Genomic DNA, 21,169 nt, shown 5'->3' on the forward strand with positions numbered 1-21,169 from the left:
GAGTTGCACAGAAATAATTAGCATATCTATAGCTATCTTATTAGCACATTTGAGCCCTCCCCCTTCCGCATACGTTCTGTGTGCGAGTGACACGACCGTACATTGGCGAACAGAATAAAAAAGAAAGCACAGTGCCTGAGCCTTGAGAAGGGGGAAGGGTTTTGTCAAGCTTACAGGAAGCTGTGGTTGAGAAACTGAAATAGTTTGTGTGCGCTCTGCGTATCCATGGCAACCAGGTCGCGCCACATACAGACCAATGCTAGTAACTCCCTTCCCTTTTTTCTGGCCGAAGCCAATGGTTTTACACGGTGCCAGTCTTTCACTCGGTTTCAAAGAATTAAACTGCTTGAATATAATGTGCGAGTGTTTCGGTGTGCGATAGTTGACTTGTTTCTGAATTAAACAGCTTTTTGGTTACACTTTATTTTGATGGTCCCCTTTAGACATTCTGTTGACTGTAAGTAACGTTGTAGACTGTTAGGTGTTCATGTTAGTTGAATAAGTTGACATGTTGCAAACTTTCTTTCAGTCAGTAAAATTGGGAGCATCACAATAAAGTGTAACCATTCGTTTTGCTAAATGATTTGTACTAAGATGTCAAATACTGCTTAGCTTGGTAAATAATTGAAAATATTGCTTGTTTTAAAGGACAGATTTCTACATCTAGAATTCTTTTCTAAAATAAGTTTTAGCGTATGTTTCAAATGTAGTACTGTTGTAGTGAAAACAGATTGGCTTTGGTACTTCTACCTTTTAAGATATTGGCTTTTATTTTGAAAGTGTACGGCTTGCTAGAGAAAATTGTCTTTTTTATAGGTTTGTAGTGTTTGTATTTATGTCCTGTAGTTGACTATCTAAAATAAACTTGCTTTTTCCTTTAGCCACAAGCCCCTCACTCTCACAAACGACTGATGATGGTAATGATTGTCCTCTTTTGAAATTATGTGACATCCCATATCTTTTATAGTTGACCTTGACGGTCGTGCACCAAATCAAACTTTATAGTATTGAGGTGCAAATTCTTGTCTCATTTAAAATAGCTAATGCTAAAGCTAATTCCATAGTTAATGAATTTGAGAACCTATTATCAAGCAAGATATTCATCAACAGAGATTTAATTTGAAAGTGTACGGCTTGTTAGAAGCTTCTTTAACATTTTGTGTAAGTTTGTAGTTCTTTCCTGTAGTGGATTATCTAAAATGAACTTGCTTTTCCCTTTAGCCACAAACATCTCACCCCCACACACTGAAGGCAAAACCTCAGAAAAAGGTAATGTTCATTCTCTTTTGACAGACTCTCTTGCAGTCAGTGACAGTGATGTACAACATGATAAAAAGGAAAATACAAAATTAAAATCTACTTTAACACACGTGGCAAATTTGTCTTGAAATTTAGACAATTTCTACAGAAAAAAGTAATAACTTTAGAAATGTAAAGTGGTGTAACCATCAACTACACCACTTAAAAATGTGTTTTATATATTTTAATAATAAAAAATTATACATTCATATGTAAATATTACATATTTAACAAATATCATTATGAAACTATTTTTCTACTTTTACTTTCCATATCTTTTTGTTGACATTGAAGGTTGTGTGGCCAATCAAACATTTTGTTTTGGTGCAGATTCATCTGTAATTTAATATAGCTAAATCTATTAGGCTACCAATACAATATTTAAAGTGTAACTTGAGCGATGTTTACTCCGATGTTTGGTCCGAAAAACTCACGTTTATTTGTCAGCAAGTTGACCGGATAACGCAAAATGCTTCAGGGCTTTCGTGAAAACGATCTACTTGCAGCATTATGGTAAAAATGTAACACTGTGGCAGCGGTTTTCTTACCTGTATGCGGCAGTGTTTTGCTTTGGGGGGTTGGTCAGAACGGCAGATTCATTCAGTTTTTCATCTCCGTTTGGCCTAAAATCATCCAGTTTAAAATGTTGACTACAAACACAGAGGTTTTTCAGATTGTCATTGGTTCTTTGAGTATTTGCGAGTCTTTGCAGCCTTTAGCCACTGCCTAGAACGCTCTAGATCCTTCACTGGAAACCGGTAACTCCCGCTAAATGTTTAGTCTTTGAGTTCATGCACCTGGGAACAATACAATCGACACCATTATGACTTAAAGTTTACTAGGAAGTATTTCCTACTAAAGCAAGGTGGTATTTGACTCTGGTAAGCGCATCCATAGCAGACTGGTAGGAATGGTCTTGAATGCCAACAGTGCAAAAGGGAAGACAACAGCCTTTTTTTTTTTCTTTTTTTTTTTCACCTTTCTAATGAATAGGCAGCCAAGCCCTTTAGTAAATATACACTATCATTCAAAAGTTTGGGACCAAATTATGGCATACTTGCTAAATAAATTTTTTTTTTTTTTAGTTCACTGGTTCAATTAATAAAAATGCAATAAAATAAAAAGTAATGTAGCCTACTTATTTCTGTAATTTAGCGTGTTGTGGTTAATATTGAGTTTATTAATCTTGTGGAAAATCTGTCAACTTCATGCATAAGGACTGTTTTGGATTTAGTTTAAGCATATGATTATGTCAAATAGGTTCCACTGACTCCACCACCAGCAATCAAATGCAACCCACTTCTCAACCCACACCTGCAGGTAACCATGACAACACCCATCATCACAGCAGACACACACTTCAGCATTACACCTTTCTATCAATCAGTTTCACTCATGACCTCTGACCTCCATCCTTCTATCATTCTGCATTGCAATCTCATCACCACTTGCATCATCATTCTGGTTTACAGTAACTGCAGTCATGGATTACTGTAATGGGCAATGTTATATTTTTTATAACATTGCTAATCTAAATAAATTGGATTTTTGAAATTGAATTATATGTATATAGTACAGTAACAGATGTTTCGTGTTTGGTGAGGTAATGTGGGTAAGTAGCTGCACATCATGCAGTAGTTTCAGTGCAATCACGCTTTGATTCCTTGAAATAATTAAAGTAATTAAAAGTTAAGTTGCATAATGCGATTCTGATTCAGTTAATTAATAAAGTTTCATCTCGCACTTTCCACAGGTTCAGCAAACGGTATGTGTCACTTTTTACCCATGCTATTTATGTTATGCTAGTGATGCTTCCTGTCGATTGTGTGTGTGTGTGTGTGTGTGTGTGTGTGTGTGTGTGTGTGTGTGTGTTTCTTTTGAGCATGTGAAAGTCTGTATATTGTTATTTTTGCAAAGGTCCCTTTAGGGGCTCTGTAGAAAATAGATATATGAGAACTTGATATGCTGAGATATATTTTCATAGTGTCAATCCATCATTCATTACAGAAATCAGGATCCTTTAAACGAGCATAATAGGGTGTTATTAATTAGTATCTGAAATTATTTTCATCACAGAAAAGTTGTATTATAGAAATGTATATTTTCAAATTATACCCATTTCTAGAAATTCTTAAACATAATTTCTCTTATATCTATACATTCCTCTGTAATACTGGTTTTCAAATGATAAATCTGACAGCAGATAAAAAACATTGCTAAATGCAAATAATAAAATGAAACTAGCCACATAATCGTTCATAGTTTTAAAAAGGCACAAAAGCTGTTTACTCTGTTGATTCTCTGAAGTGATTAAATGACTAAAAGTCCAGCAGAGCATAATATAATTCTGATGATGTTAATTAATAAGGGTTTATCTTGCACTTTCAACAGACCCAAAACAGGACAGTAACGGTAAGTGTCATTTTATGCTGATACTGATGCCTGATTTGAACTTATGGGTCAGAAATATATATGATATTCTTGCATATTCTTTCATGGTGTCAATCCATCAATACAGTCACTCCCACCAATTCATCAAACCCATCTGCACCCACCACAAAAGGTAACGCTGACATGCACCTCATCCTGCATTATTATTATTCTCTCATGCACAATCTCTCACACTCCATCTTCCCATCATGCCTTGCTACAAGCACACCATCACTGAGAAAGAGTTTTTTATTATTATTATTATTTTATTATCTGAGACCCAAGCAAACCCATTTAGGCTACGCAGGCTTCATATTTAAAATAATATTATTTTATTTTTTGGTAATATTAATATTAATCATTTATTTTTGGTAATCCAGTTCCTATGCTAAAATAAGCATTTGTTTCAATCTTTCATTCATTCATTCATTACCATTATATAATATGTATTTGGTAATGCCAAAATCTGTCCTGGGAACATTCTCGCACTCATCCCGCAGCAACACAGTCGGCATCCACAAGTGACCTATGGTTACATGAAGGTGAATGTAGGTGGTCTGGTCTTCCAGTAATCGTAGATCCCATACTGATCCCAAATGATCTTGCTTTTCCCTTTAGCCATAAGCCCCTCATTCGCACTCATGACTCCAGAACCCACAACTTCACTTGATAAAGGTGATGATTATCTTCTTTTTTGAATTACTCTCTTGTAGTAAGTGTTTTATAGTCATTCACAAGTAAGAATTTTCAAGGTGATAAAAGCAGAAATCTTTTTAAAATCTTATTTGGAAGGTAAAAATACACATTGAAAAATAATATTAAAAAAAATTAATCACAAATATCTATTATAGTACCTATTATTGTTGACATGCAACCAATAAAGTTATGGTATTTTTGTGCCAATTCATATAATTTAATATGGCTAAGTCCAGTGCAATATTTAATGTTAAATATCAGTTAAATAAAATTCAGTTCTAAGTAATATTTGAATATTTCATTAATGTTTGTATTTAATTATTTCATATTTCATTTCATCTTTTTTTATCCATATCTGTACATAAATGTAACATTTTATCAAATGATCATTATCGTGTAGGGACCGGTTCTTCCACACCAATCTCACCCTCACGCACCTCCTCACAACCAGACACAGGTAACAGTGCGTTTAATGTTGTATTTCATGTTTTTATTCATATCTGTAAAGTAGTTATAAGATTTCATTTGATCAAAATATCATAATCATGAAGGGACCGGTGCTACACTGAACACGACTCTCACATCAATCTCACCCTCACTCAACTCCACGAAACAACAAAACACAGGTAACAGTGCATTTAACATCATATTTCAGGTTTTTATTCATATCTGTATTCTGTTATTAACTGAAAATTTGTTGAAAAAACATCTGTGGATGCCTTGAATTTATTGGTTGAATGAGGCATTTTGGATTTAATGAATTAACACATTCAAAGTGATAGAACAAACTAGACTTTTGCCAAGTTTTTAAAACATCATTTAGAGAACCTAAACATATGAATGCATCAGGTTGCATTGATTTTTTTAAGCATTCTTTTTTTGCATTGTGACAATATTATTACATTTAAATTTTTAGGACATATTTTTACAATAGAAATCTGGTATACTATGTTGGGTCACCACATGATGTGCAACATTCTTGCATCTCATACAGGACTGTGTAAAAGTATTTATATGATGAATATTTGATCTAATAACCATTATCAATCATTTAGAGGCTACTGTTAAAGATGAAAAACAGAAAAGCACATCAATCTCACCCTCACTCACCTCCACACATCAACAAAACACCAGTTCCACTGCAGGTAACACTGTATTTAACATTACATTTAATTTCTTTTCTTTCTTTTTTTTTCTTTTTTTTTCTTCACAAAGTGAATCAGTTTTCCTCCAGCTTATTTTGCTTAAATATATTGCCAACTTCATGCATTTTACATTTTGATTTAAGGACATTTAAAAATTAAAGAATCTGGTACTATGTTGGGTCACCGCATGATGTCCAACTTCCTTATATTCCATACTAGACTGTAAAAGTATTTAAATGATAAACATTTGATCTAATATCCATTATCAATCATTTAGAGGCTACTGTTAAAGATGAAAAACAGAAAAGCACATCAATCTCACCCTCACTCACCTCCACACAACAACAAAACACCAGTTCCACTGCAGGTAACACTGTATTTAACATTACATTTCATTTCTTTTCTTTTCTTTTTTTTTTTTTTTTTTCTTCACAAAGTGAATCAGTTTTCCTCCCGCTTATTTTGCTTAAATATATTGCCAACTTCATGCATTTTACATTTTGATTTAAGGACATTTAAAAATTAAAGAATCTGGTACTATGTTGGGTCACCGCATGATGTCCAACTTCCTTATATTACATACTAGACAGTAAAAGTATTTAAATGATAAACATTTGATCTAATATCCATTATCACTAATTTAGAGGCTACTGTTAAAGATGAAAAACAGAAAAGCACATCAATCTCACCCTCACTCACCTCCACACATCAACAAAACACCAGTTCCACTGCAGGTAACACTGTATTTAACATTACATTTATATTTTCTTATATAACATTTAGATTTTCTTATTTTCTATATTTCTTTTTTCACCAATTTATCAGTTTTTCTTCAGGTTATTATGCTTAAATATTATGCCATATTGTTGAGTTGAGTTTGTGCATTTTGTAGTAAAAAAAAAAAAATATATATATATATATATATATATAAAAGAATCTGGTACTAGATTGGGTCGCCACTAATGTCCAACGTCCATATATTCCATACTGGAGTATTTATAAGATAAACATTTTATTGAATCTGTTTTTCTTCAGTCTATATCATGTAAATCAGTTAGCATATTGTTGAGCTTATGCAGAGTATGTTGGGTCACCACATGATGTGCAACATTCTTGCATCTCATACAGGACTGTGTAAAAGTATTTATATGATAAATATTTGATCTAATAACCATTATCAATCATTTAGAGGCTACTGTTAAAGATGAAAAACAGAAAAGCACATCAATCTCACCCTCACTCACCTCCACACAACAACAAAACACCAGTTCCACTGCAGGTAACACTGTATTTAACGTTACATTTCATGTTTTTTTAGTATTATTTTTTCTTCACAAAGTGAATCAGTTTTCCTCCAGCTTATTTTGCTTAAATATATTGCCAAGTTCATGCATTTTACATTTTGATTTAAGGACATTTAAAAATAAAAGAATCGGGTTCTGGTGGTCAAAATTGATGGCACCCCTGATAAATATGATAAAAAATGGCTGTAAAAAGTAAATCTGCATTGTTTATCCTTTTGATCTTTCCTTAAAAAAAATCACAAAAATCTACCCTTTCATTGAAGTAAAAGAATTGAAATTGGGGGGTAAATCACATTATGAAATAAATGTTTTTCTCCAAAACACGCTGGCCATAATTGTTAGCACCCCTAGAATTTTTATGAGAAAAATATCTCTGAAGTATATTCCCATTAATATTTACCTTTTTTAGCACACCAGGGGGACTAGGAACATGAAATTGTCCAGCTATGACTTCTTGTTTCACAGGAGTTTAAATATGAGGAAACACAAAGGCCAAATTCCCTTAATCATCCATCACAATGAGTAAAACCAAAGAATGTAGTTCTGATGTGCAGCAAAAGATTGTTGAGCTTCACAAAATAGAAAGTGGCTGTAAGAAAATAGCTAAATAATTGAAAATCCCCATTTTGACCATCAGGGCAATAATTAAGAAGTTATAATCAACTAAAGATGTTACAAATCTGCCAGGAAGAGGACGTGTGTCTATATTGTCTTAATGTACGGTGAGGAGGAGAGTTTGAGTGGCCAAAGACTCTTCAAGGATCAAAGATGGAGAATTGCAGAGATTAGTTGAGTCTTTGGGTCAAAAAGACTTTAAAAAAAATCAAACAACCCCTACATCACCACATGTTGTTTGGGAGGGTTTCAAGAAAAATCCTCCTCGCTCCTCCAAAAATAAACTCCAGCATATTCAGTTGTCAGACATGACTGGATCTTCAAAAGGGACCAGATTCTGTGGTCAGATGAAACTAAAAAAAGGGCTTTTTGGCAGCAAACCCAGCAGATGTGTTCGGTGCAAACAGGGATAAAGAGTACCCCATGCCTACGGTTAAATATACTGCTGGATCTTATATGTTGTGGGCCTATTTATTTGCTGGAGGTCCTGGACATCTTGTTCAGATACATGGTATTATGGATTCTAGCAAATACCAACAGATAAAAAATCAAAACCTGACTGCCTCTGCTAGAAATCTTATAATGGGCCGTGGTTGGATCTTCCATCAGGACAACGGTCCAAAACAAACATCAAAATCAACACAAAAATGGGTAACTGAGCACAAAATGAAGCTTCTGCCATGAGCGTCCCAGTTCCCTGACCTGATGAGTGGAGTGAACTGAAGAGAAGAAGCACCAACATGAACTTGTGAATCTGAAGGATCTGGAGAGATTCTGTATGGAGGAATGCTCTCTGATCTCTTGTCAGGTGTTCTCCAAACTCATCAGGCATTATAGAAGAAAACTCAGATCAGTTATCTTGGCAAAAGGAGTATTTGCAAAAAGTATTTAATAACAGGGTGCCAACAATTATGGCCAGCGTGTTTTGGAGAAAAACATTTATTTCATAATGTGATTTACCCCCCACTTTCAATTCTTTTACTTCAATGAAAGGTTAGATTTTTGTGAATTTTTTGAATGAAAGATCAAAAGGATAAACAATGCAGATTTATTTTTTACAGCCATTTTTTATCATATTTATCAGGGGTGCCATCAATTTTGACCACCACTGTATGTTGGGTCACCGCATGATGTCCACCTTCCTTATATTCCATACTAGACTGTAAAAGTATTTAAATGATAAACATTTGATCTAATATCCATTATCAATAATTTAGAGGCTACTGTTAAAGATGAAAAAGAGAAAAGCACATCAATCTCACCCTCACTCACCTCCACACATCAACAAAACACCAGTTCCACTGCAGGTAACACTGTATTTAATATTACATTTATATTTTCTTATATAACATTTAGATTTTCTTTTTTTCTATATTTCTTTTTTCACCAATTTATCAGTTTTTCTTCAGGTTATTATGCTTAAATATTATGCCATATTGTTGAGTTGAGTTTGTGCATTTTGTAGTAAAAAAAAAAAAAAAAAAAAATATATATATATATATATATATATAAGAATCCGGTACTAGATTGGGTCGCCACTAATGTCCAACGTCCATATATTCCATACTGGAGTATTTATAAGATAAACATTTTATTGAATCTGTTTTTCTTCAGTCTATATCATGTAAATCAGTTAGCATATTGTTGAGCTTATGCAGAGTATGTTGGGTCACCACATGATGTGCAACATTCTTGCATCTCATACAGGACTGTGTAAAAGTATTTAAATGATAAATATTTGATCTAATAACCATTATCAATCATTTAGAGGCTACTGTTAAAGATGAAAAACAGAAAAGCACATCAATCTCACCCTCACTCACCTCCACACATCAACAAAACACCAGTTCCACTGCAGGTAACACTGTATTTAACATTACATTTCATGTTTTTTTAGTATTATTTTTTCTTCACAAAGTGAATCAGTTTTTCTCCAGATTATTTTGCTTAAATATATTGCCAAGTTCATGCATTTCACATTTTGATTTAAAGGGACTGTGTGTAGGAATTTCTCCCATCTAGTGGTGAAATTGTATTTTGCATTCAAACGAATAATGCTCTCCAGCGCCTCACTTTTTCAAATGCGCGTTGCATCTACGGTAGCCGTTATGTACTAAAAAGCTATGACAGGATGTCTTATAATAGCACTTACAGTTTTTCTTCGGGTGAACAGGTTTGTTATTTAAAACAAACTGAAACTTGAAACGACGACAAAAAGAATGCTACAGTATGAATTACTGACTGTGAAAAACATTAACTATGGTAATTAGTAGTAATGCCATCTTTACTCGTTATATTTTTTGAAGTACGTGCATTGTTAGATATCATCATCATCATCATCATCATCATCAGAGCCTTCTCTAACGTTACTTTACTCAATAGCAGCTATTCATCAAAGAGCCTGTTTAACTTTTAACTATAAATGTTTTACTGTCTATATAATAAAGTACACAACCAAGCAATGAAAAAAAAGCTTGTAATTAAGACCGTAACATTGACTTACCTGTCGAGAAGAAAGCAGGCAACTTCAGCGTCTCTTTTGAAAGCTTTCTCCTGCATTAGCTGTCCCGACATTAACCCTTGTTTTTGTAATCTCCGGTGACGTTTCCTTTTACGGTCTATTTTGGACTTTTTCGACGACGAGGACTCATCCTGTGACTCAGCATATGTATGAATGAACGGTGTATAAATAACCGTGCAGTGCAGCCTTTTAAACTTGCCGCGGCAGTGACAAGCGCGTCTCTCTGCTCTGCTCCTCCGCTTCTGCTGGCTTCAGTCACGTGACGCTGGTTCTGAACGAAAACGCGTTGGCCTAGTACTTTTTGTCCCTCTCTGCTATTATAGTTTTTCAAGATGGCGGAACTACATGGAAGCCTCCGTGGACTTACCCGTCCCATATATATAAAGATAATAAATTCTTCGTTTACGAGGATTAGTCTGATCATTGGCATAGGTATTTGTACACCATTGAGGGCATATTTATTAATAAAAATATTGATTTTAGATAATAAAATACCTAAAAAGCTACACATAGTCCCTTTAAAGACATTTAAAAATAAAAGAATCGGGTACTATGTTGGGTCACCGCATGATGTCCACCTTCCTTATATTCCATACTAGACTGTAAAAGTATTTAAATGATAAACATTTGATCTAATATCCATTATCACTAATTTAGAGGCTACTGTTAAAGATGAAAAACAGAAAAGCACATCAATCTCACCCTCACTCACCTCCACGCAACAACAAAACACCAGTTCCACTGCAGGTAACACTGTATTTAACATTACATTTATATTTTCTTTTTTCACCAATTTATCAGTTTTTCTTCAGGTTATTATGCTTAAATATTATGCCATATTGTTGAGTTGAGTTTGTGCATTTTGTAGTAAAAAAAAAAAAAAAGAAATTATATAAAAGAATCTGGTACTAGATTGGGTCGCCACTAATGTCCAACGTCCATATATTCCATACTGGAGTATTTATAAGATAAACATTTTATTGAATCTGTTTTTCTTCAGTCTATATCATGTAAATCAGTTAGCATATTGTTGAACTTATGCAGAGTATGTTGGGTCACCACATGATGTGCAACATTCTTGCATCTCATACAGGACTGTGTAAAAGTATTTATATGATAAATATTTGATCTAATAACCATTATCAATCATTTAGAGGCTACTGTTAAAGATGAAAAACAGAAAAGCACATCAATCTCACCCTCACTCACCTCCACACATCAACAAAACACCAGTTCCACTGCAGGTAACACTGTATTTAACGTTACATTTCATGTTTTTTTAGTATTATTTTTTCTTCACAAAGTGAATCAGTTTTCCTCCAGCTTATTTTGCTTAAATATATTGCCAAGTTCATGCATTTTACATTTTGATTTAAGGACATTTAAAAATAAAAGAATCGGGTTCTGGTGGTCAAAATTGATGGCACCCTTGATAAATATGATAAAAAATGGCTGTAAAAAGTAAATCTGCATTGTTTATCCTTTTGATCTTTCCTTAAAAAAAATCACAAAAATCTAACCTTTCATTGAAGTAAAAGAACTGAAATTGGGGGGTAAATCACATTATGAAATAAATGTTTTTCTCCAAAACACGCTGGCCATAATTGTTAGCACCCCTAGAATTTTTATGAGAAAAATATCTCTGAAGTATATTCCCATTAATATTTACCTTTTTTAGCACACCAGGGGGACTAGGAACATGAAATTGTCCAGCTATGACTTCTTGTTTCACAGGAGTTTAAATATGAGGAAACACAAAGGCCAAATTCCCTTAATCATCCATCACAATGAGTAAAACCAAAGAATGTAGTTCTGATGTGCAGCAAAAGATTGTTGAGCTTCACAAAATAGAAAGTGGCTGTAAGAAAATAGCTAAATAATTGAAAATCCCCATTTTGACCATCAGGGCAATAATTAAGAAGTTATAATCAACTAAAGATGTTACAAATCTGCCAGGAAGAGGACGTGTGTCTATATTGTCTTAATGTACGGTGAGGAGGAGAGTTTGAGTGGCCAAAGACTCTTCAAGGATCAAAGATGGAGAATTGCAGAGATTAGTTGAGTCTTTGGGTCAAAAAGACTTAAAAAAAATCAAACAACCCCTACATCACCACATGTTGTTTGGGAGGGTTTCAAGAAAAATCCTCCTCGCTCCTCCAAAAATAAACTCCAGCATATTCAGTTGTCAGACATGACTGGATCTTCAAAAGGGACCAGATTCTGTGGTCAGATGAAACTAAAAAAAGGGCTTTTTGGCAGCAAACCCAGCAGATGTGTTCGGTGCAAACAGGGATAAAGAGTACCCCATGCCTACGGTTAAATATACTGCTGGATCTTATATGTTGTGGGCCTATTTATTTGCTGGAGGTCCTGGACATCTTGTTCAGATACATGGTATTATGGATTCTAGCAAATGCCAACAGATAAAAAATCAAAACCTGACTGCCTCTGCTAGAAATCTTATAATGGGCCGTGGTTGGATCTTCCATCAGGACAACGGTCCAAAACAAACATCAAAATCAACACAAAAATGGGTAACTGAGCACAAAATGAAGCTTCTGCCATGAGCGTCCCAGTTCCCTGACCTGATGAGTGGAGTGAACTGAAGAGAAGAAGCACCAACATGAACTTGTGAATCTGAAGGATCTGGAGAGATTCTGTATGGAGGAATGCTCTCTGATCTCTTGTCAGGTGTTCTCCAAACTCATGAGGCATTATAGAAGAAAACTCAGATCAGTTATCTTGGCAAAAGGAGTATTTGCAAAAAGTATTTAATAACAGGGTGCCAACAATTATGGCCAGCGTGTTTTGGAGAAAAACATTTATTTCATAATGTGATTTACCCCCCACTTTCAATTCTTTTACTTCAATGAAAGGTTAGATTTTTGTGAATTTTTTGAATGAAAGATCAAAAGGATAAACAATGCAGATTTATTTTTTACAGCCATTTTTTATCATATTTATCAGGGGTGCCATCAATTTTGACCACCACTGTATGTTGGGTCACCGCATGATGTCCACCTTCCTTATATTCCATACTAGACTGTAAAAGTATTTAAATGATAAACATTTGATCTAATATCCATTATCAATAATTTAGAGGCTACTGTTAAAGATGAAAAAGAGAAAAGCACATCAATCTCACCCTCACTCACCTCCACACATCAACAAAACACCAGTTCCACTGCAGGTAACACTGTATTTAACATTACATTTATATTTTCTTATGTAACATTTAGATTTTCTTATTTTCTATATTTCTTTTTTCACCAATTTATCAGTTTTTCTTCAGGTTATTATGCTTAAATATTATGCCATATTGTTGAGTTGAGTTTGTGCATTTTGTAGTAAAAAAAAAAAAAAAATAAATATATATAAAAGAATCTGGTACTAGATTGGGTCGCCACTAATGTCCAACGTCCATATATTCCATACTGGAGTATTTATAAGATAAACATTTTATTGAATCTGTTTTTCTTCAGTCTATATCATGTAAATCAGTTAGCATATTGTTGAGCTTATGCAGAGTATGTTGGGTCACCACATGATGTGCAACATTCTTGCATCTCATACAGGACTGTGTAAAAGTATTTATATGATAAATATTTGATCTAATAACCATTATCAATCATTTAGAGGCTACTGTTAAAGATGAAAAACAGAAAAGCACATCAATCTCACCCTCACTCACCTCCACGCAACAACAAAACACCAGTTCCACTGCAGGTAACACTGTATTTAACATTACATTTCATGTTTTTTTAGTATTATTTTTTCTTCACAAAGTGAATCAGTTTTTCTCCAGATTATTTTGCTTAAATATATTGCCAAGTTCATGCATTTCACATTTTGATTTAAAGGGACTGTGTGTAGGAATTTCTCCCATCTAGTGGTGAAATTGTATTTTGCATTCAAACGAATAATGCTCTCCAGCGCCTCACTTTTTCAAATGCGCGTTGCATCTACGGTAGCCGTTATGTACTAAAAAGCTATGACAGGATGTCTTATAATAGCACTTCCAGTTTTTCTTCGGGTGAACAGGTTTGTTATTTAAAACAAACTGAAACTTGAAACGACGACAAAAAGAATGCTACAGTATGAATTACTGACTGTGAAAAACATTAACTATGGTAATTAGTAGTAATGCCATCTTTACTCGTTATATTTTTTGAAGTACGTGCATTGTTAGATATCATCATCATCATCATCATCAGAGCCTTCTCTAACGTTACTTTACTCAATAGCTGCTATTCATCAAAGAGCCTGTTTAACTTTTAACTATAAATGTTCTACTGTCTATATAATAAAGTACACAACCAAGCAATGAAAAAAAAGCTTGTAATTAAGACCGTAACATTGACTTACCTGTCGAGAAGAAAGCAGGCAACTTCAGCGTCTCTTTTGAAAGCTTTCTCCTGCATTAGCTGTCCCGACATTAACTCTTGTTTTTGTAATCTCCAGTGACGTTTCCTTTTACGGTCTATTTTGGACTTTTTCGACGACGAGGACTCATCCTGTGACTCAGCATATGTATGAATGAACGGTGTATAAATAACCGTGCAGTGCAGCCTTTTAAACTTGCCGCGGCAGTGACAAGCGCCTCTCACTGCTCTGCTCCTCCGCTTCTGCTGGCTTCAGTCACGTGACGCTGGTTCTGAACGAAAACGCGTTGGCCTAGTACTTTTTGTCCCTCTCTGCTATTATAGTTTTTCAAGATGGCGGAACTACATGGAAGCCTCCGTGGACTTACCCGTCCCATATATATAAAGATAATAAATTCTTCGTTTACGAGGATTAGTCTGATCATTGGCATAGGTATTTGTACACCATTGAGGGCATATTTATTAATAAAAATATTGATTTTAGATAATAAAATACCTAAAAAGCTACACATAGTCCCTTTAAAGACATTTAAAAATAAAAGAATCTGGTACTATGTTGGGTCACCGCATGATGTCCACCTTCCTTATATTCCATACTAGACTGTAAAAGTATTTAAATGATAAACATTTGATGTAATATCCATTATCACTAATTTAGAGGCTACTGTTAAAGATGAAAAACAGAAAAGCACATCAATCTCACCCTCACTCACCTCCACGCAACAACAAAACACCAGTTCCACTGCAGGTAACACTGTATTTAACATTACATTTAATTTCTTTTTTCACCAATTTATCAGTTTTTCTTCAGGTTATTATGCTTAAATATTATGCCATATTGTTGAGTTGAGTTTGTGCATTTTGTAGTAAAAAAAATATATATATATATAAAAGAATCTGGTACTAGATTGGGTCGCCACTAATGTCCAACGTCCATATATTCCATACTGGAGTATTTATAAGATAAACATTTTATTGAATCTGTTTTTCTTCAGTCTATATCATGTAAATCAGTTAGCATATTGTTGAGCTTATGCAGAGTATGTTGGGTCACCACATGATGTGCAACATTCTTGCATCTCATACAGGACTGTGTAAAAGTATTTATATGATAAATATTTGATCTAATAACCATTATCAATCATTTAGAGGCTACTGTTAAAGATGAAAAACAGAAAAGCACATCAATCTCACCCTCACTCACCTCCACACAACAACAAAACACCAGTTCCACTGCAGGTAACACTGTATTTAACATTACATTTCATGTTTTTTTAGTATTATTTTTTCTTCACAAAGTGAATCAGTTTTTCTCCAGCTTATTTTGCTTAAATATATTGCCAAGTTCATGCATTTCACATTTTGATTTAAAGGGACTGTGTGTAGGAATTTCTCCCATCTAGTGGTGAAATTGTATTTTGCATTCAAACGAATAATGCTATCCAGCGCCTCACTTTTTCAAATGCGCGTTGCATCTACGGTAGCCGTTATGTACTAAAAAGCTATGACAGGATGTCTTATAATAGCACTTCCAGTTTTTCTTCGGGTGAACAGGTTTGTTATTTAAAACAAACTGAAACTTGAAACGACGACAAAAAGAATGCTACAGTATGAATTACTGACTGTGAAAAACATTAACTATGGTAATTAGTAGTAATGCCATCTTTACTCGTTATATTTTTTGAAGTACGTGCATTGTTAGATATCATCATCATCATCATCATCATCATCAGAGCCTTCTCTAACGTTACTTTACTCAATAGCTGCTATTCATCAAAGAGCCTGTTTAACTTTTAACTATAAATGTTCTACTGTCTATATAATAAAGTACACAACCAAGCAATGAAAAAAAAGCTTGTAATTAAGACCGTAACATTGACTTACCTGTCGAGAAGAAAGCAGGCAACTTCAGCGTCTCTTTTGAAAGCTTTCTCCTGCATTAGCTGTCCCGACATTAACTCTTGTTTTTGTAATCTCCAGTGACGTTTCCTTTTACGGTCGATTTTGGACTTTTTCGACGACGAGGACTCATCCTGTGACTCAGCATATGTATGAATGAACGGTGTATAAATAACCGTGCAGTGCAGCCTTTTAAACTTGCCGCGGCAGTGACAAGCGCCTCTCACTGCTCTGCTCCTCCGCTTCTGCTGGCTTCAGTCACGTGACGCTGGTTCTGAACGAAAACGCGTTGGCCTAGTACTTTTTGTCCCTCTCTGCTATTATAGTTTTTCAAGATGGCGGAACTACATGGAAGCCTCCGTGGACTTACCCGTCCCATATATATAAAGATAATAAATTCTTCGTTTATGAGGATTAGTCTGATCAATGGCATAAGTATTTGTACACCATTGAGGGCATATTTATTAATAAAAATATTGATTTTAGATAATAAAATACCTAAAAAGCTACACATAGTCCCTTTAAAGACATTTAAAAATGAAAGAATCGGGTACTATGTTGGGTCACCGCATGATGTCCACCTTCCTTATATTCCATACTAGACTGTAAAAGTATTTAAATGATAAACATTTGATGTAATATCCATTATCACTAATTTAGAGGCTACTGTTAAAGATGAAAAACAGAAAAGCACATCAATCTCACCCTCACTCACCTCCACGCAACAACAAAACACCAGTTCCACTGCAGGTAACACTGTATTTAACATTACATTTATATTTTCTTATGTAACATTTAGATTTTCTTATTTTCTATATTTCTTTTTTCACCAATTTATCAGTTTTTCTTCAGGTTATTATGCTTAAATATTATGCCATATTGTTGAGTTGAGTTTGTGCATTTTGTAGTAAAAAAAAAAAATTATATATATATATATATATATATATATATATATATGCAGTGGAGTATTTATAAGATAAACATTATTTTTGAATCTGTTTTTCTTCAGTCTATATCATGTAAATCAGTTAGCATATTGTTGAGCTTATGCAGAGTATGTTGGGTCACCACATGATGTGCAACATTCTTGCATCTCATACAGGACTGTGTAAAAGTATTTATATGATAAATATTTGATCTAATAACCATTATCAATCATTTAGAGGCTACTGTTAAAGATGAAAAACAGAAAAGCACATCAATCTCACCCTCACTCACCTCCACACATCAACAAAACACCAGTTCCACTGCAGGTAACACTGTATTTAACATTACATTTCATGTTTTTTTAGTATTATTTTTTCTTCACAAAGTGAATCAGTTTTTCTCCAGCTTATTTTGCTTAAATATATTGCCAAGTTCATGCATTTCACATTTTGATTTAAAGGGACTGTGTGTAGGAATTTTTCCCATCTAGTGGTGAAATTGTATTTTGCATTCAAACGAATAATGCTCTCCAGCGCCTCACTTTTTCAAATGCGCGTTGCATCTACGGTAGCCGTTATGTACTAAAAAGCTATGACAGGATGTCTTATAATAGCACTTCCAGTTTTTCTTCGGGTGAACAGGTTTGTTATTTAAAACAAACTGAAACTTGAAACGACGAAAAAAAGAATGCTACAGTATGAATTACTGACTGTGAAAAACATTAACTATGGTAATTAGTAGTAATGCCATCTTTACTCGTTATATTTTTTGAAGTACGTGCATTGTTAGATATCATCATCATCATCATCATCAGAGCCTTCTCTAACGTTACTTTACTCAATAGCAGCTATTCATCAAAGAGCCTGTTTAACTTTTAACTATAAATGTTCTACTGTCTATATAATAAAGTACACAACCAAGCAATGAAAAAAAAGCTTGTAATTAAGACCGTAACATTGACTTACCTGTCGAGAAGAAAGCAGGCAACTTCAGCGTCTCTTTTGAAAGCTTTCTCCTGCATTAGCTATCCCGACATTAACTCTTGTTTTTGTAATCTCCAGTGACGTTTCCTTTTACGGTCTATTTTGGACTTTTTCGACGACGAGGACTCATCCTGTGACTCAGCATATGTATGAATGAACGGTGTATAAATAACCGTGCAGTGCAGCCTTTTAAACTTGCCGCGGCAGTGACAAGCGCCTCTCACTGCTCTGCTCCTCCGCTTCTGCTGGCTTCAGTCACGTGACGCTGGTTCTGAACGAAAACGCGTTGGCCTAGTACTTTTTGTCCCTCTCTGCTATTATAGTTTTTCAAGATGGCGGAACTACATGGAAGCCTCCGTGGACTTACCCGTCCCATATATATAAAGATAATAAATTCTTCGTTTACGAGGATTAGTCTGATCATTGGCATAAGTATTTGTACACCATTGAGGGCATATTTATTAATAAAAATATTGATTTTAGATAATAAAATACCTAAAAAGCTACACATAGTCCCTTTAAAGACATTTAAAAATAAAAGAATCTGGTACTATGTTGGGTCACCGCATGATGTCCACCTTCCTTATATTCCATACTAGACTGTAAAAGTATTTAAATGATAAACATTTGATGTAATATCCATTATCAATAATTTAGAGGCTACTGTTAAAGATGAAAAACAGAAAAGCACATCAATCTCACCCTCACTCACCTCCACGCAACAACAAAACACCAGTTCCACTGCAGGTAACACTGTATTTAACATTACATTTAATTTCTTTTTTCACCAATTTATCAGTTTTTCTTCAGGTTATTATGCTTAAATATTATGCCATATTGTTGAGTTGAGTTTGTGCATTTTGTAGTAAAAAAAAAAAAAAAAGAAATTATATAAAAGAATCTGGTACTAGATTGGGTCGCCACTAATGTCCAACGTCCATATATTCCATACTGGAGTATTTATAAGATAAACATTTTATTGAATCTGTTTTTCTTCAGTCTATATCATGTAAATCAGTTAGCATATTGTTGAGCTTATGCAGAGTATGTTGGGTCACCACATGATGTGCAACATTCTTGCATCTCATACAGGACTGTGTAAAAGTATTTATATGATAAATATTTGATCTAATAACCATTATCAATCATTTAGAGGCTACTGTTAAAGATGAAAAACAGAAAAGCACATCAATCTCACCCTCACTCACCTCCACACATCAACAAAACACCAGTTCCACTGCAGGTAACACTGTATTTAACATTACATTTAATTTCTTTTCTTTCTTTTTTTTCTTTTTTTTTCTTCACAAAGTGAATCAGTTTTCCTCCAGCTTATTTTGCTTAAATATATTGCCAACTTCATGCATTTTACATTTTGATTTAAGGACATTTAAAAATAAAAGAATCGGGTTCTGGTGGTCAAAATTGATGGCACCCCTGATAAATATGATAAAAAATGGCTGTAAAAAGTAAATCTGCATTGTTTATCCTTTTGATCTTTCCTTAAAAAAATTCACAAAAATCTAACCTTTCATTGAAGTAAAAGAATTGAAATTGGGGGGTAAATCACATTATGAAATAAATGTTTTTCTCCAAAACACGCTGGCCATAATTGTTAGCACCCCTAGAATTTTTTATGAGAAAAATATCTCTGAAGTATATTCCCATTAATATTTACCTTTTTTAGCACACCAGGGGGACTAGGAACATGAAATTGTCCAGCTATGACTTCTTGTTTCACAGGAGTTTAAATATGAGGAAACACAAAGGCCAAATTCCCTTAATCATCCATCACAATGAGTAAAACCAAAGAATGTAGTTCTGATGTGCAGCAAAAGATTGTTGAGCTTCACAAAATAGAAAGTGGCTGTAAGAAAATAGCTAAATAATTGAAAATCCCCATTTTGACCATCAGGGCAATAATTAAGAAGTTATAATCAACTAAAGATGTTACAAATCTGCCAGGAAGAGGACGTGTGTCTATATTGTCTTAATGTACGGTGAGGAGGAGAGTTTGAGTGGCCAAAGACTCTTCAAGGATCAAAGATGGAGAATTGCAGAGATTAGTTGAGTCTTTGGGTCAAAAAGACTTAAAAAAAATCAAACAACCCCTACATCACCACATGTTGTTTGGGAGGGTTTCAAGAAAAATCCTCCTCGCTCCTCCAAAAATAAACTCCAGCATATTCAGTTGTCAGACATGACTGGATCTTCAAAAGGGACCAGATTCTGTGGTCAGATGAAACTAAAAAAAGGGCTTTTTGGCAGCAAACCCAGCAGATGTGTTCGGTGCAAACAGGGATAAAGAGTACCCCATGCCTACGGTTAAATATACTGCTGGATCTTATATGTTGTGGGCCTATTTATTTGCTGGAGGTCCTGGACATCTTGTTCAGATACATGGTATTATGGATTCTAGCAAATACCAACAGATAAAAAATCAAAACCTGACTGCCTCTGCTAGAAATCTTATAATGGGCCGTGGTTGGATCTTCCATCAGGACAACGGTCCAAAACAAACATCAAAATCAACACAAAAATGGGTAACTGAGCACAAAATGAAGCTTCTGCCATGAGCGTCCCAGTTCCCTGACCTGATGAGTGGAGTGAACTGAAGAGAAGAAGCACCAACATGAACTTGTGAATCTGAAGGATCTGGAGAGATTCTGTATGGAGGAATGCTCTCTGATCTCTTGTCAGGTGTTCTCCAAACTCATGAGGCATTATAGAAGAAAACTCAGATCAGTTATCTTGGCAAAAGGAGTATTTGCAAAAAGTATTTAATAACAGGGTGCCAACAATTATGGCCAGCGTGTTTTGGAGAAAAACATTTATTTCATAATGTGATTTACCCCCACTTTCAATTCTTTTACTTCAATGAAAGGTTAGATTTTTGTGAATTTTTTGAATGAAAGATCAAAAGGATAAACAATGCAGATTTACTTTTTACAGCCATTTTTTATCATAT

The 21,169-nt window shown here is 34.4% G+C and overlaps 1 protein-coding gene across 9 annotated transcripts in view; it reads left to right on the top strand.

Moving 5' to 3' along the window:
* The window catches only part of ptprc (protein tyrosine phosphatase receptor type C), a 42,213-nt gene that overhangs the window by 4,897 nt on the left and 16,147 nt on the right, over nt 1-21,169 (top strand). For 2 of the 9 annotated variants that reach the window (XM_084116355.1, XM_084116356.1), the window contains exons 3-8: nt 882-917; nt 1,222-1,269; nt 2,560-2,619; nt 3,053-3,064; nt 3,691-3,711; nt 3,818-3,862. In XM_084116355.1, the coding sequence (XP_083972481.1) occupies nt 882-917; nt 1,222-1,269; nt 2,560-2,619; nt 3,053-3,064; nt 3,691-3,711; nt 3,818-3,862 (222 nt within the window). Of the gene's footprint in view, nt 1-881; nt 918-1,221; nt 1,270-2,559; nt 2,620-3,052; nt 3,065-3,690; nt 3,712-3,817; nt 3,863-4,347; nt 4,405-4,825; nt 4,883-4,976; nt 5,052-21,169 lie in introns of all 9 variants that reach the window. The other 7 variants (XM_084116350.1, XM_084116352.1, XM_084116351.1 and 4 more) reach the window with 7 other exon arrangements.

The sequence above is a fragment of the Abramis brama genome, assembly GCF_963993115.1.
Source record: "Abramis brama genome assembly, chromosome: 6".
NCBI classification, from domain to species: Eukaryota; Metazoa; Chordata; class Actinopteri; order Cypriniformes; family Leuciscidae; genus Abramis; species Abramis brama.